Source organism: Hyla sarda, chromosome 5 (genome assembly GCF_029499605.1).
Source record: "Hyla sarda isolate aHylSar1 chromosome 5, aHylSar1.hap1, whole genome shotgun sequence".
In the NCBI taxonomy this organism is placed as follows: Eukaryota; Metazoa; Chordata; class Amphibia; order Anura; family Hylidae; genus Hyla; species Hyla sarda.
This window is the reverse complement of record NC_079193.1, coordinates 287,482,630-287,496,866: the sequence shown is the minus strand read 5'-3', so window position 1 is coordinate 287,496,866 and position 14,237 is coordinate 287,482,630. Positions and strand designations below refer to the sequence as shown.

At 48.1% G+C, this 14,237-nt stretch overlaps 1 protein-coding gene across 1 annotated transcript in view; it reads right to left on the bottom strand.

Moving 5' to 3' along the window:
- The window catches only part of LOC130272693 (aquaporin-4-like), a 46,922-nt gene that overhangs the window by 19,352 nt on the left and 13,333 nt on the right, over positions 1–14,237 (bottom strand). Inside the window, exon 3 of the mRNA XM_056518552.1 lies at positions 974–1,376. Coding sequence (XP_056374527.1) covers positions 974–1,354 — 381 coding nt within the window. The 5' untranslated portion in view covers positions 1,355–1,376. The remainder of the gene's footprint in view (positions 1–973; positions 1,377–14,237) is intronic.

Genomic DNA, 14,237 nt, shown 5'->3' with positions numbered 1-14,237 from the left:
GCACAGGCCTTGCCACGGTCCATCAAAGAGGTTGAGTGCACATGCTTAGTGTCATATCCAGAGGTTGTCTTTAGGAAATAGACATATGAGGGCTACCAGCATTGCTGTAGAAATTGAAGGGGAGGCGGGTCAGTTTTTCAGTACTCAGACCAAATGCCACACACTATATCAAATTGGTCTGCATGGCTCTCGTCCCAGAAGGATGCCTCTTATAAAGATGATGCACAAGAAAGCCTGTAAAAAGTTTGCAGAAGACAAGCTAAGGACATAGATTACTGTAACCATGTCCTGTGGTCCAATGAGACCAAGATAAACTTATTTGGTTCGGATGAAGTCAAAGACAAATGTGTCTTGCCTACAGTTAAGCATGGTGGTGGGAGTGTCATGGTCTGATCCCCTCCCTTTGAAAATTGGGCTGCAGTGCAGTATTCCAACTTAATAAAAAACCCAAACACACCTTCAAGACCACCACTGCCTTACAAAAGAAGCTGAGGGTAATGATGATGGCCTGGCCAAGCATGTCTCCAGACCTAATGCCTACTGAGCATCTGTGGGGCATCCTAAAATGGAAGGTGGGGGAGCACAAGGTCTCTAACATCTACCAGCTCCGTGATGCTGTCATGGAGTGTGAAAGAGGACTCCAGTAGCAACCTGTGTCGACAGTGCTGCAAAATAATAGAGGCCACACAAAATATTGACACTTTGGGACCAATTTGTACATTTCCACTTAGGGGTGCAGTCAATTTTGTTGCTAAGGTTTATACATTTATAGCTATGTATTGAGTTATATTGAGGGGACACAACATTTAACATTGTTACACAGTAGAGTGTCATTTCTTCAGTGTTGTCACATGAAAAGATGTAATCAAATATTTTCAAAAAATGTGAGAGGGGTGTACTTATGTGAAATACAATAGATCTGTATCTAAACAAAACAATACATACAATATTTATCATCATAATGTGTATTTACCATTGTCACACCTAAATTTCCAATGAGACTGGGTGGTGTTATAAGATATAGCAGTCCAGCTCCCAAGACTGCTCCAAGACATTGTGCGATGATGTAAAATAATGCCTTGGCTAGTGTTATATTCCTTGTGCACAGAAGGGCAATAGTTACAGCTGGATTTATATGAGCACCACTGATGTGTCCAAAACAGTGCACCATTGTAGTAATGCCAAGTCCAAAGCACAAAGAAATCTGTACTAGATCCATTTGTTGGGAACTGTCTACTGTTCCCCAGTTGATAGCTGAACCAAGGCCAAGGAAGACAAAAATGAGAGTTGCTAAAAGTTCTCCAGAAACAGCTTTCCAGAATGATTGTGTCCATACACCTTTAAAAGCCACCATAGTGATACTTTCAGTGGAATTCCTAGTACAGAAGAGAAAATTGTTATCAGATCAATCATACTTGCTCTTTAACTATTTGCATCTGTTGTTGAGTGGTAAATGTGAAATGATAATTCAGTCTACATTGTTGAGGCTATAGACATTCCTCAGATACTGCATATGCAATGCATGGGAATATCTATTCTTCTGGCCAACATCTGTGGTATGGAATGCATGAAGCTTTTCAACACATGGGACGAAATGACTAGTAAAACATGTAATAATTAAATGGTACAATAGATCATTTTCCATGTGGTTACATGGCTGTTAAACTCTTTTCTGATTGGATTACCTTTGATATATGTATCATTTATCAAAAAATCAAAGCACAGAAGCACTGAGAGATGGAATGTTCATGTCTTTGTATTATCATTTAAAAAAGTACTGATACTAGTAAATATGGCACGTGCATGTGCTGGTATGCCACATCTTTTTGGTAGCCTAGAAAAATTGTGATTGAAGACCGCCTGTGAATCTGAGCTGGGATCAAAGAGGAGGTTACTGTTTTTTTTTTTATTCAAAGACAATTGTAGGTTTTCTGCTTTCTTACACAATCAAACAACCTTTTAAACACAGCACTTAGAGTTATAATCTGTACTGCAATGTATTATAAGTGCAATCGCTTAGTCTAGTGGGACAAAATAAGCGACATTAACTCCTTGGGGACGAAGGGCGTATGCATACGTCCTCGCGTCCCGTCACTTAAGGATGGAGGGAGTATCCATACACCCTCCATATTTCCGATCACTGCCGCTCGCCGGGCGGTGATCGGACCGGGATGCCTGCTGATATCTATCAGCAGGCATCCCGTGGCAATGCCTAGGGGGGTCCTGAGACCCCCTCATATCGGCGATCTCAGCAAATCGCAGGTCAATTCAGACCTGCGATTTGCCGCGATCCGGGCAAATCGGGTCACTGGTTACCCGATCTCCCGGGAAATAAGACTGCTCGGAGCTGTCAGAGACAGCTCCGACCAGCCTAAAGCATAGGAACGAGGTGGCAATGTTGCCACCCCCTCCTATCCCCTGCCATTGGTCCGTCCGACTGACCACCAATGGCATGAGGGGGGCGGGGGGTTACAGTTTATTTCCCCCCGCTCTGCGCAACGATCGAAGTCGGAACAGAGCGGGGGGAACACGGGCGGCGAGTGGGGGGACATGGCCCGGCTTACCCGGACCTGCGGCGGCGGAGGCGGCGGCATCTCGGAGCAGCGGCGGCAGGCGGAAGAGCGACGGCCGGAAAGTGCGGCGGAGAAGGCTGCAGTGAAGATCGCGATAAGTGATCTTCACTGTGGCCTTCTAAAAGCAGCAAAACTACAACTCCCAGCATGCCCACACAGCCAAAGGCTGTCTGGGCATGCTGGGAGTTGTAGTTTTGCAACATCTGGAGGGTCACAGTTTGGAGACCACTGTGTAGTGGTCTCTAAACTATGGTCCTCCAGATGTTACAAAACTACAACTCCCAGCATGCACTGACTGTCTGGGCATGCTGGGAGTTGTAGTTTTGCAACATCTGAAGTGGCACAGTTTGGAGACCACTATATGGTGGTCTCCAAACTGTAGCCCTCCAGATGTTGCAGAACTACAACTCCCAGCATGCCTGGACAGTCTGCGCATGCTTGGAGTTGTAGTTTTGCAACATCTGGAGGGCTACAGTTTGGAGACCACTGTTCTTCCCCAGTTGTTGCATAACTACAACTCCTAGCATGCCCAGACTGTCCAGGCATGCTGGGAGTTGTAGTTCGGCAACATCTGAAGGGCCAGACATTGCAGAACTACACGCCCAGCATCCCTGACTGTACAGGCATGCTGGGAATTGTAGTTTTGCAACAGCTGTAGGCACACTGGTTGGGAAACAGTGAACTAGAGTCTGTTTACTAACTCAGTGATTCCAACCCATGTGCCTCCAGCTGTTGCAAAACTACAACTCCCAGAGTGCACTGACAGACCGTACATGCTGGGAGTTGTAGTCTTGCAACAGCTGGAGGCACATGGGTTGGAATCACTGAGCTAGAGTCTGTTTTCTAACTCAGTGGTTCCCCACCAGTGTGTCTACAGCTGTAGTAAAACTACAACTCCCAGCATGTACGGTCTGTCAGTGCATTCTGGGAGTTGTCATTTTGCCACAGCTGAAGGTTTGGGGTGCCCCCCCCCCCCATGTGAATGTACAGGGTACATTCACACGGGCGGGTTTACAATGGGTTTCCTTCAAGGAAACTTACTGTGAACCCCTGCCTGTGTGAATGTACCCTAAAAACACTACACTACACTAACAAATAATAAAAAGTAAAACACTACACATACACCCCCTTACACGTCGCCCCCCCAATAAAAATGAAAAACGTCTCATACGGCAGTGTTTTCTAAACGGCGCCTCCAGCTGTGGCAAAACCACAACTCCCAGTGTTGCCGGACAGCCATAGACTGTCCTGGCAGGCTGGGAGTCTTGCAACAGCTGGAGGCACCCTGTGGGAGACACTGCTGTAGGGTTTTGGTGGAGACAAGCCCCATCCTTGTAACCGGGTCCACCCCTACTGCAAATTCCTTATTCAGGCCTCAAATGCGCATGGCACTCAGAGCCCTTTCGTATTTCAAGGCAACAGTTTAGGGCCACATATGGGGTATCTTCGTACTCGGGAGAAATTGCGTTACAAATTTTGGGGGGATTTTTCGTTTACACATCCGAATTTAACGAAAAGTCGTCAAACACCTGTGGGGTGTTAAGGCTCAGAGGACCCCTTGTTATGTGCCTTGAGGGGTGTAGTTTCCAAAATAGTATGCCATGTGTTTTTTTTTGCTGTTCTGGCACCATAGGGGCTTCCTAAATGCAACATGCCCCCCCAAAAAATGTCAGCAAAACTCACTCTCCAAAATCCCATTGTCGCTCCTTCCCTTCTGAGCCCTCTACTGCGCCCGGCGAACACTTGACATACACATATGAGGTATTTCCTTACTCGAGAGAAATTGGGTTAAAAATTTTGGGGTGCTTTTTCTCCTTTTACCCCTTGTAAAATTTCAAAAACTGGGTCTACAAGAACATGCGAGTGTAAAAAATTAAGATTTTGAATTTTCTCCTTCACTTTGCTGCTATCCCTCTGATGTTTTCCAAAAGTAAAAACATGTCAACTTTATGATGCAAACATAAAGTAGACATATTGTATATGTGAATCAAAATATTATTTATTTAGAATGTTTATTTTCCTTACAAGCAGAGAGCTTCAAAGTTAGAAAAATGCAATATTTTCAATTTTTTCATCAAATTTTGGAATTTTTCACCAAGAAATGATGCAAGTATCGACAAAAATTTACCACTAACATAAAGTAGAATATGTCACGAAAAAACATTCTCGGAATCAGAATGAAAGGTAAAAGCATCCCAGAGTTATTAATGCTTGAAGTCACAGTGGTCAGAATTGCAAAAAATGCTCCCGTCCTTAGGGTTATAATGGGCTCCGTCCCCAAGGAGTTAAAGGGTACTGTCATTAAAATGAACTTTTAATATGGCACTCCTTATGTGTAAATACTAGGGATGAGTGAATCGAATCTGAAAAATCCGAATTTGTTACGAATTTCAGGAAAAATTCGATTTGCAACGAATGCGAATATCGCCGAAATTCGATCGCGCAAATCGCTTCATTAAACTCCATTTAGTCCTGTCCAGGCTCCAGGGCATCTAAAATGGTGGACCCACATTTGAGGACATGGGGCAAAGAATCATGGGAAGGTGGGAACAAGGGTCAGCAGGATGACCCTGAATCACATGCAGCATGCAGCCTATCAGCAGCCAGCCAACCCTGTGATGTCACAGCCTCATATAATTGTCAGCCATCTTGCGGCCAGTAACATCAAGTACAGAGAAGGAGAGGGACAGACAGCAATGTGTGTTGCCCAGAAAAGCATTTTTACAGCAGCTATTCACCTCCCAGTCACATCAGCGTTCTATTGCAGAGAGAGAGGGAGGACAGAGAGCAGTGTGTGTTGCACAGAAAAGCATTTTTACAGCAGCGACTCATCTCCCAGTGACCTCAGCATTCTATTGCAGAGAGGGACAGAGTGCAGTGTTTTGCACAGAAAATCTTTTTTACAGCATCAATTCACCTTAAGCCCAAATCCAGCCTGGAAGCACTGATAGGGAAGGGAGTGAGATTAAGAGAGAGAGTGCAATTTTGGGTGTAGTACACAGCGACTGTGTGCTGCAGCACTGGTGTGTATAACAACTGAAAAGCTAATAGTAGCCAGCCAGGGGGGCGTGGTGATGCGCCGTTGAAGATGGCAGCTCACTGTTAGAGCTCCGGCGCCACGAGGGTCCTGCCTGTGCTCTTAAGCCCTGACCACCTGCACCTACATGGGGAAACCCTCCCAGAAGGTCCCCAGTAGATCCCCAGCCACTCGGAACCCGTCTTCCGCCCCGGTCCACAGAGGGATCCAGCGGTTCCTGCACCCCTGTCCTGTCCATGGGCCTCCTGACTCGCCCGACATTGTTGGTCCTGCCTCCGGCCTGCGTTCGCGCACGGGGACTCCGGCTGCCCTCCGATTACCTGCTCCTGTGCTGCCTCGGCCTCCGAAATCTGCTGTGGACTGCTCCTGCTCTTCTCCCATGTATCCCGGCTGCTGTCTGCGCCTCCGGAGCTCCGGTGCATCCCCGGGCTGAACGACTTCCTGCAGGTGAGCACGGGCTACCGGGGGAGTCTGCTCTGACGCCGCACACAAGTGGCGGTGGTGTCTCCCTGCCAGCATGGTTCTCCTGCCCTGAGGCCTCTGCACTGCCCGCTGACCCTGGGCGACCCCCTGCAGTTCGGGGTCTTGAGAATACAGGGTGTCTGGCTTCCCCTCAGTCTCCCTGGGCTACGGTTGTGAGGGGGCTCCTGACCTCCCCCTCCCCCCTACCAGACCAACCTTTGCCTTATGCTGCCCAGGACCCCTTGGCCCCTCGGATGGACTCTGACCCCACTGTCCTGGACTGGACTTCCTTTCCCCCCTCCGCTGTGCATCTATCCCCTGGAGAGCCCCTGGTCCCCCCCCCCTGCTGGAACCTTTCTTGCCCTTCCCCTGAAAACCCCCCAGGATAATGGCCATGGCCCTCAGTGTGCCTGGAGGGCTGCTTCCCTCCCCCGGGGGAACTCTGCTGCATTGGTGCTCCCCCAAGGCACCCCTCGGGTGTGGGGGGTTCATCCCCTAGGGACAGTCCCTCAGTCATGGAGCTAGCATGCTCGGGGGCCCCTGCCCCTTCACCAACCCCTTTTGATCTCTCCCAGCTTCTATCGCACTTCCCCTCTAGAGAGTACTTTTGCTCCATGATTTCTGAAGTCAAAGAGGCCTGTAGAGCAGAAATTGCCTCCATGCGCAAGGATGTACAACATGTCTCTGACCGTGTGGACACTCTGGAGGACTCTCACGACTCCACCAGGGGGTATTTTGCTCAACTCCAGTCCACGGTTGCTTCTCAGTCGGAATTTCTTTGTGACATGCATAATCAGCTGGAGGACTTAGACAATAGGGAGAGACGGAATAACATCAGAGTGTGGGGCCTCCCTGAAGCTACCAGGGATGAGGACTTGCCAGTGACCCTGGAGGCTATCTTTAACATGCTCCTTGGCGAGTCTCCACCCATTCAGATTAAACTGGATAGAGCTCATCGGGCTCTCCGCCCTAAACCATCCAATGGACCCCCTCGGGATGTCATCTGCTGCGTTAATGATTTCCAACTCAAGGAAGCTATCATGGCAAAGGCGTGGTCCTGGCGGAACTTTGATTTTGATGGGGCACCTATTCATTTGTACCAAGATCTCTCCTGGATCACCCTGAGGAAGAGACGCTTGCTTCAGCCCCTGCTGGCTGTCCTCCGACAACACCAAATCCCCTACCGCTGGAATTTTCTTTTTGCCTTACAGGCCCGCAGTTATACCGGTCTATTCTGATATCCTGTCCTTCTGCTCGACCCTGGATATTCCTGCTCCTCAAATGCTGGACTGGGGCCTCTCCCCTCCTCCTCCTCCCCTCCCACCAGTGTGGCAGCCGGTCCGCAATCGGCGGTCCGGAGGGCACAAAAGGTCATCTCCTACCACCCTTGTCCCTCCAGTGCCTCCGTGAGACGGGACTGTGGTGCCTGTGAGCTTCCGTCCAATCCTGGTGGATGTGTTTCTGTACCTTTGGTTTCCGGTGGCCTCGTGTGTAGGCTCCTTTTGGACCTGTCAGTCTGACTTCTGTAATGGTCTCTCATTCCCCCGCTGAGGTCTTCCCAAATACGGCACTGCTTTGTTTGTATTATTGTATCTTACTTATGCCTGTATTTTGGGCCTCTTCCTTGACCTTGGGGTCACGGGTTCAATTTTTGATTGGTCAATTCATGTTTGTTCCTATTTGTTTATGGTCCCTGTCTTGTGTCCCATTTTCTGTTCCCCCTCCCGATCTCCTGATGTGTCCTCCCCTCCCTCCCATCCCTCTCCCCCCTCTACCATTTTCCTACAGCTCGCTGGGAGGAACCCTGCCATTCTGTGATGCCTGCTGGCTTCGAGTGGACCCCTTGGGGTTGGATTCTGTCTCCTGCTCTCGGGTGAGTGTATCCTCTCTTTGGCATTATCCCTCCTTCATTTGGCTAACTGTGTCTCCTTGAATGTAAAGGGCCTTAACTCCCCCCCTAAGAGGCGTCTCTTGCAATGGGAGTTGATCTCGCAGAGAGCCGATAAAGTGTTCCTTCAGGAGACCATTCTGGCTCTTTTCAATTCTTACACCATCTTTACCCTGTTGCCTTCTCAGCTTCTTCGGGTAGGAAGATGGCTGGGGTGGTGATCTTACTCTCTCGCTCCTGCCATTTTCAGGTTTCTTCTTCCTATGCTGAACCCCTAGGCTGATATGTGATAGTGGAGGGTTCCATGGGGGGTAAGCCTCTTCTTCTATGTAATGTCTACACGCCTAACTCATCTCAGATTCCTTTTTTGTGTCGGGTCCTCGCTCGGCTGAATAGATATTCCCCATCAGCCCGGCTTTTTGGAGGTGACTTTAACCTTATTTTGTCCCCGTCTATTGATCGTTTCTCCGTATCGGGTTCTGTCTCTTCTCAGGCTGTACTCTGGGAAGCCCCTAATTGGTGGTTCGAGGGCATTGTATAGCCTTAGGTTATCGCTTGAAACGTGATGCTCTGGTTTGAACCCAGGAGTTGCGAACGCTTGTCCGTACCCTGGAGAGGGACTCGCTCCTCCACCCCTCCCTTCGGGTGCTGAGGCGCCTGGTTGCAGCACGTGCTCAGTTGGGCGAGCTTGCGCTTCAGAAAGTGGAGCGACAGCTTCTCTATGCTAAGCAAAAGGTAAGAAAGGTAATAAGGTGCATTCTATGTTGGCCAAACGCCTTAAAGATCGTGCTGTGGCCCAGGCTCCCTCGGCCCTGAGGGATCCTTCTGGTACTCTGCACTACCATCCCAATGAGGCCTCTCGCCTCTTTAGGGACTACTACTTGAAACTGTATTCTCTTCCTTCACAGCTTCCCTCCGACCCTCGGGCACGGGGCGCTCAATTGGACTCCTTTTTGTCTGATTGTCATCTGCCATCCCTCACTGCTGATGAAATGGCTTCCTTGAATGCCCCGATCACGCTGGAGGAGATCTCAGAGGTTCTCAAGTCTCTCGATGGGGCCATTCCCCGGGTCTGGACGGCTTCACCTACTTGTACTATAAAACTTTTTCTGCTCTTTTTCTTCCCCATCTGGCTCCTCTGTTTAATTATTTTCTAGGAGGAGAGGGGGTTCCGCAGTCCTTTCTACATTCCCTGCTTACCCTTATCCCTAAACCGGGCAAGGATCCACATGATTGCTCTAGCTACAGGCCCATTGCCCTGCTTAATACCGAAAGCTGTTTTCCAAGATTTTAAATTTGCCTTTTTGCTGATGATGTTCTTCTTACTCTTACTAAACCACTGACTTTTCTCCCTAAGCTTTACAGGGTACTTCATGAGTATGACACTGTTTCTGGCTATACAATTAATCTCTCTAAGACTGAAGTCCTTCCTTTAAATCACCCTCCTTCGCTGGCTGCCCAGCTGCGTGCTTCCTACTCTTCCGGTTGGTCTCCCTCTGCTCTTTCCTATCTGGGGGTATGCCTCACCCCAAGCAACTCTTCTCTATACTCCACTAATTACACTCCCCTCTTTCAGCACCTTCGGGCGCTTATGGACAAGTAGCGATCCCAATATATTTCTTTTTTCGGGAGAATTGTGGCGGTAAAGATGACCATCCTCCCGAAGTTGCTTTATTTTTTTGAAACGCTACCTGTCCGTGTCCCGTTTCGGCCTTAAAGGCGTTCCAGTCCGCTATTTTTCGCTTTATGTGGGACGGTAAGAGGCATCACCTGCCGATGTTGGTAATGATGGCGGGCAGGTCTATAGGGGTTTGTCTGTGCCGGACGTTACTAAATGCTACTGGGCGGCACACTTGCGCCATCTGGTGGCCTGGGCTACTTATCGGGCTTATAATCGCTGGATGGAGATTGAGAAGTTGGGGTTAGCTTCATATCGCCCCTCATATCGCCCCTCCTCCCCTAGTGTTTCCCCGGGCCCCCTACTAGGACCTATGTCCTTTTCTAGGTACGTCTGGGGGTACTGCTCCTGGAAGTTTCAGCTTTTCTCCCGTGTCTCTCCACTTCAATCTTTTCTCTACAACCCTGCCTTTTCCCCGGGTCTTACGACGGGTGTAGTTAGGGAGTGGGGGGGGTCGGGACCTCTTTTGTTGGGTGGACCTAGTGGATCCCCTCTCCCATGACTTGCTATCCTTTGATAATTTAGTCTCCCGATATGGCCTTCCCTCCTCCGAGCGCCTCCACTATCTTCAGCTCCGGCTTTTCATGTTGCCGGCGTTGGGTACCTCTACGGTCTCCCTCCCCACGGCACTCGGGGCCTCAGACAAAAGGTCTCCTGTCTAATATCTACTCCATTCTCAACGTGCCTTTGGCGGGGAATGGGCCTTCCCATCGCTACATGAGTGGCTGGGAGGAAGCTTTGAACGCCACAATTACCCTGCCCCAGTGGAGGATCATTTGGGAGAGGGCTTCCAAAGCCTCAATCTGTACAGTTTATAAAGAGACACAATATAAGATGCTGATGGGTTGGTATCACACCCCTGCCCTGCTAAACCGTTTGAATCCTGACATTCCACCGCAATGTTGGCGTTGTGGGGTGGGGCTTGGTACGGTTTATCACATATTTTTGACCTGTCCTCTGATAGTCCCCTTTTGGAACTTGGTCCAGGGGGGTGGTGCTGGATGTGTTGGGTGTTCAGGTCCCCTTAAACCCACTGGTATATTTACTGTTCCTGTCCTCTAGGGCTCTGACCAAGTGCCCGTTTAAATTGTTTATGCATATTGTCTTAGCAGCTAAAACCCTTATTGCTAAATTTTGGAAGCGGACTCTCCCCCCTTCTTAGTTGGATTTGGTTGCGAGGATTCGGGAGATTTGCTCCCTCGAATTTCTCACAGCCTCTCTTAATAATGCATTGCCCCTCTTTCAGTCGGTGTGGGAGCCATTGGACAGCTTTGTAGATAGGCAACCCCCCCTAGCTTCTCTCCCTACCCCCCCTCCCCTGCTCTCTCCTCCCCTATGTATCTCCCCTTATTGTTTTTCTTTTATGTTGTGCTGTCATTGTCTTTGTTGTTTTGTGTTGTTGGGGCTGGTCCCCATCCCCCCTCCTATTAAGACCCTTGGGGTCTTTCCAGTCATTCCTCTGATGCTATAGTGTCGTTTTTGCTTGGATATGTTATTTGACGTTAGTATTATAATCCTATCTCACCACTGCTTATCTTAAAGTCTTTTATAACGGATCCTTAAATTTCCGTTAATAAATCCCATTAAAGTCTATGGGATTTTTTAATCTTCCATTTGTACCTTTTTTGTTCCGTTAAACTAACGAACGGACATGCAATATTTTTTTTCCGTTTATAATTAACGGATCATTGAACATCCGTTAATTATTAACAATGAAGCCTATGGTGTAACGGACGTTACAAAATACACCCGTTATTGTCCGTTAATTTAATGTCCATTAGTGCTACTGAGCATGCTCAGTAGAGACTTCACACTCCTGAAGTCACATGGGAAAGTTGAGTAGTGCTCACACCCCCTCTACTTCCTGGTGAGACAGCAGGAGGCAGCAGTAGGAGTCTGTTCTGGGTATCCGTATTCATCCGCCGCCATCCGCCACTATCCACCGCAATCTGCGAACCAAAAACTTTGTATAGCAGGTGGGTACATGGATGGCTGTTTTTGTGTATATTTTTTGTGACTTTATCACTATATTGGTGAACATGTGCTTGTGTATATGTGTGCTTTTTAATAAAGCTAATTTTCATAGGGGGCATGCATGCTATTGCTAGGGGAGCGTGCATGAACATTTCTGACCGTGTGGTGGCACTCTGCAACATTTTTCTCGCTGCCATGTGCTTGCGCTTTTGCAGTCCATGGTTGTTTATGCATGCTTTTTGTATGGGGGCATGCATGCTATTGCTAGGGGAGCATGTATGAACATTTTTGACCATGTGGTGGCACTCTGCGACATTGTGGTATCCTTTTATACCCTCCCCTTCAGGTAGGAGGAGGAGCTTCAGCTGTTGCAAGGTGTGCAGGTAGGGAGAGGTCAAACAAAGGTGAATATAACGGATGTTAATAATAAGGTATTAAAGGATAATAACGGATAAACATTTATCCGTTTAATTAACGGACGTTAGAAATCTATTCATCCGTTATAATCGTTTTATTCATCCGTTATATAACCTGTGCATAGTTATGTTATGAAACCTGTGCATAGTTCTAAGTGGTGTACCATTTTGTTCCTGTTAAAGTCTTATGGGCCTAGATACTGTGAAAGGCCAGACAAAAGTACACACCTGCTGGTGTTGTAGACAAATACTGTTTTAAGCGTGGTGGAGCATATTGTACTCCCCCTCATATACGCACGCATAGTATGTAAGGCAGAGAAGTGCCAGGACGTGCACAGAGGAGTGGCAGAGGCCTAAATTCATCAGGCAGAGGTCGCAGCAGAATAGGGGCGAGTGGCAGCAGGAGTCGCAGCGAGAGGCCTGAGCTCTCGGTATCAGCTAGCGGTCGTGTCTCGACCAGCAAACCATCTGCCATCATCGATTGGTTAACATGGTCATCCACTTCATCAAAATGACATCTGACACCCCTCAGAAACAGGGGGTGGGTTCCTCAGACATACCCTCAGTTGGCATAGCCCGGGAGCAGTCCCTGTCCTTCTATTGCCTCTGTCCTCTGCTGTTCCCTCCCCCACAGAACTATCTTATGCTGTGGGTTCAGCTCCACTATTTAGTGAGGATTATATACTAGAGCACAGTCAGCAGCTACTGCCCAGCCAAGAAGTGGAGGAGACATCCGCCGCTTCCTCCGCAAGGCGGGCAAGTAGTGATGAGGAGAGTGGCGTGGGAGGTGGTGTTGCGAACGTTCAGGCTCCTTCAGTAGACACTGATGAGGAACCTGAGGAGGACATCAGTGAATTGCAGACACAACTCGATAATGATGAAGTTGATCGCAATAGGGAGCAGGCTGCACAAGGTTCTTCATCAGGAGAAGAGGGTTGGAGGTTGCCCGTGAGGCAGCAGCTGAGCCAGCAAGGTGGTAGCATGGTTGGCAGTCAGCATGGTGGCAGAAGTGGAAAGTCTGGAGCCAAACGTACCGGGGGTAGAACACCTTCTTTGTGGCAGCCTACCTTCCGGGAAGGTAGTGGAACAGGTGTTCCTGGAGTCGGTGGCAGTAGCAGTCAATCAGTGCGGACTGTTGTTAGGAAAATCAGCTACTCGGAGGTGTGACAGTTTTTCATCAAACATCTGGAGGATGTTAACCTGGCCACATGCAAGATGTGTTGGCAGAAGGTGAAGCGTGGCCAAAGTCCTAATGTTGGCACCCCAGCCCTGCGTCAACATATGCAGCGTCACCATAAAGCGGCCTGGGAGAACCCTGGCTCCGATGTGGTGGTCCAGCCTCCTGCATCACCCGGTGGCACATCACTCGTTGTTTCAGCCAACCAAGGCTCCACCACCTCAGCCGAAGGGAGCTGTGTGTCATACCCATCATCTGTCGCTCCAGATGCTCCTGCTCCTCCTACTTTGAGTCAGTCATTCAGCCAGAAATCTATCGGCGAAGCCATGTCTAAGAGGCAACAGTATGCTGTCTTACTTATTGTAGGCCCAAAAATGAATCACTATGTTTAATAGAATAATAACATGAAGTGTCCACCATGTTATAGGAATTCTTAGGAGGCTCCATGTAAAGATGTCCCTGAGAGGAGTCAGGCAACATGAGCAGATTCAGCCAGCCAAAGGTGACATACAGGTTAATGTCTTTTTATAAAACATTCCTATATTGATCTTATAATATGATCTCTGTAGCATGAATATGCTATCTAGCCCATATAACAATATTTATGTATATACATATATATATATATATATATATATATATATATATATATATATATATGTAAAACTGATAGATAGTGGCCTTATAACGATTATTACTATTAGTTATACAGCTATGTAGCTAAATGCTGCACAATTGTGTTGTCTGATAAGTTAATATATCATAATGACTAATATAGTAGCCATGATACATGATAAAGATAGAATATACAGGTTATAATTAATGATTAGCTGTGATGTCATGTGACTAGACATGTGACTAGCCCTGATCTCCATACACACACCCACCAGTCATCATTGGATGATCTGATATTGTTTGGGTGGATCTTTAAGTCAGAAAACAAGCTAAAAGCAGGTGTAAGGAGGACATGGAGGAACTAGAGAGGAACTACAGGGAACACAGAAAGAGGGACCCCATCCTCATTACTAAAGT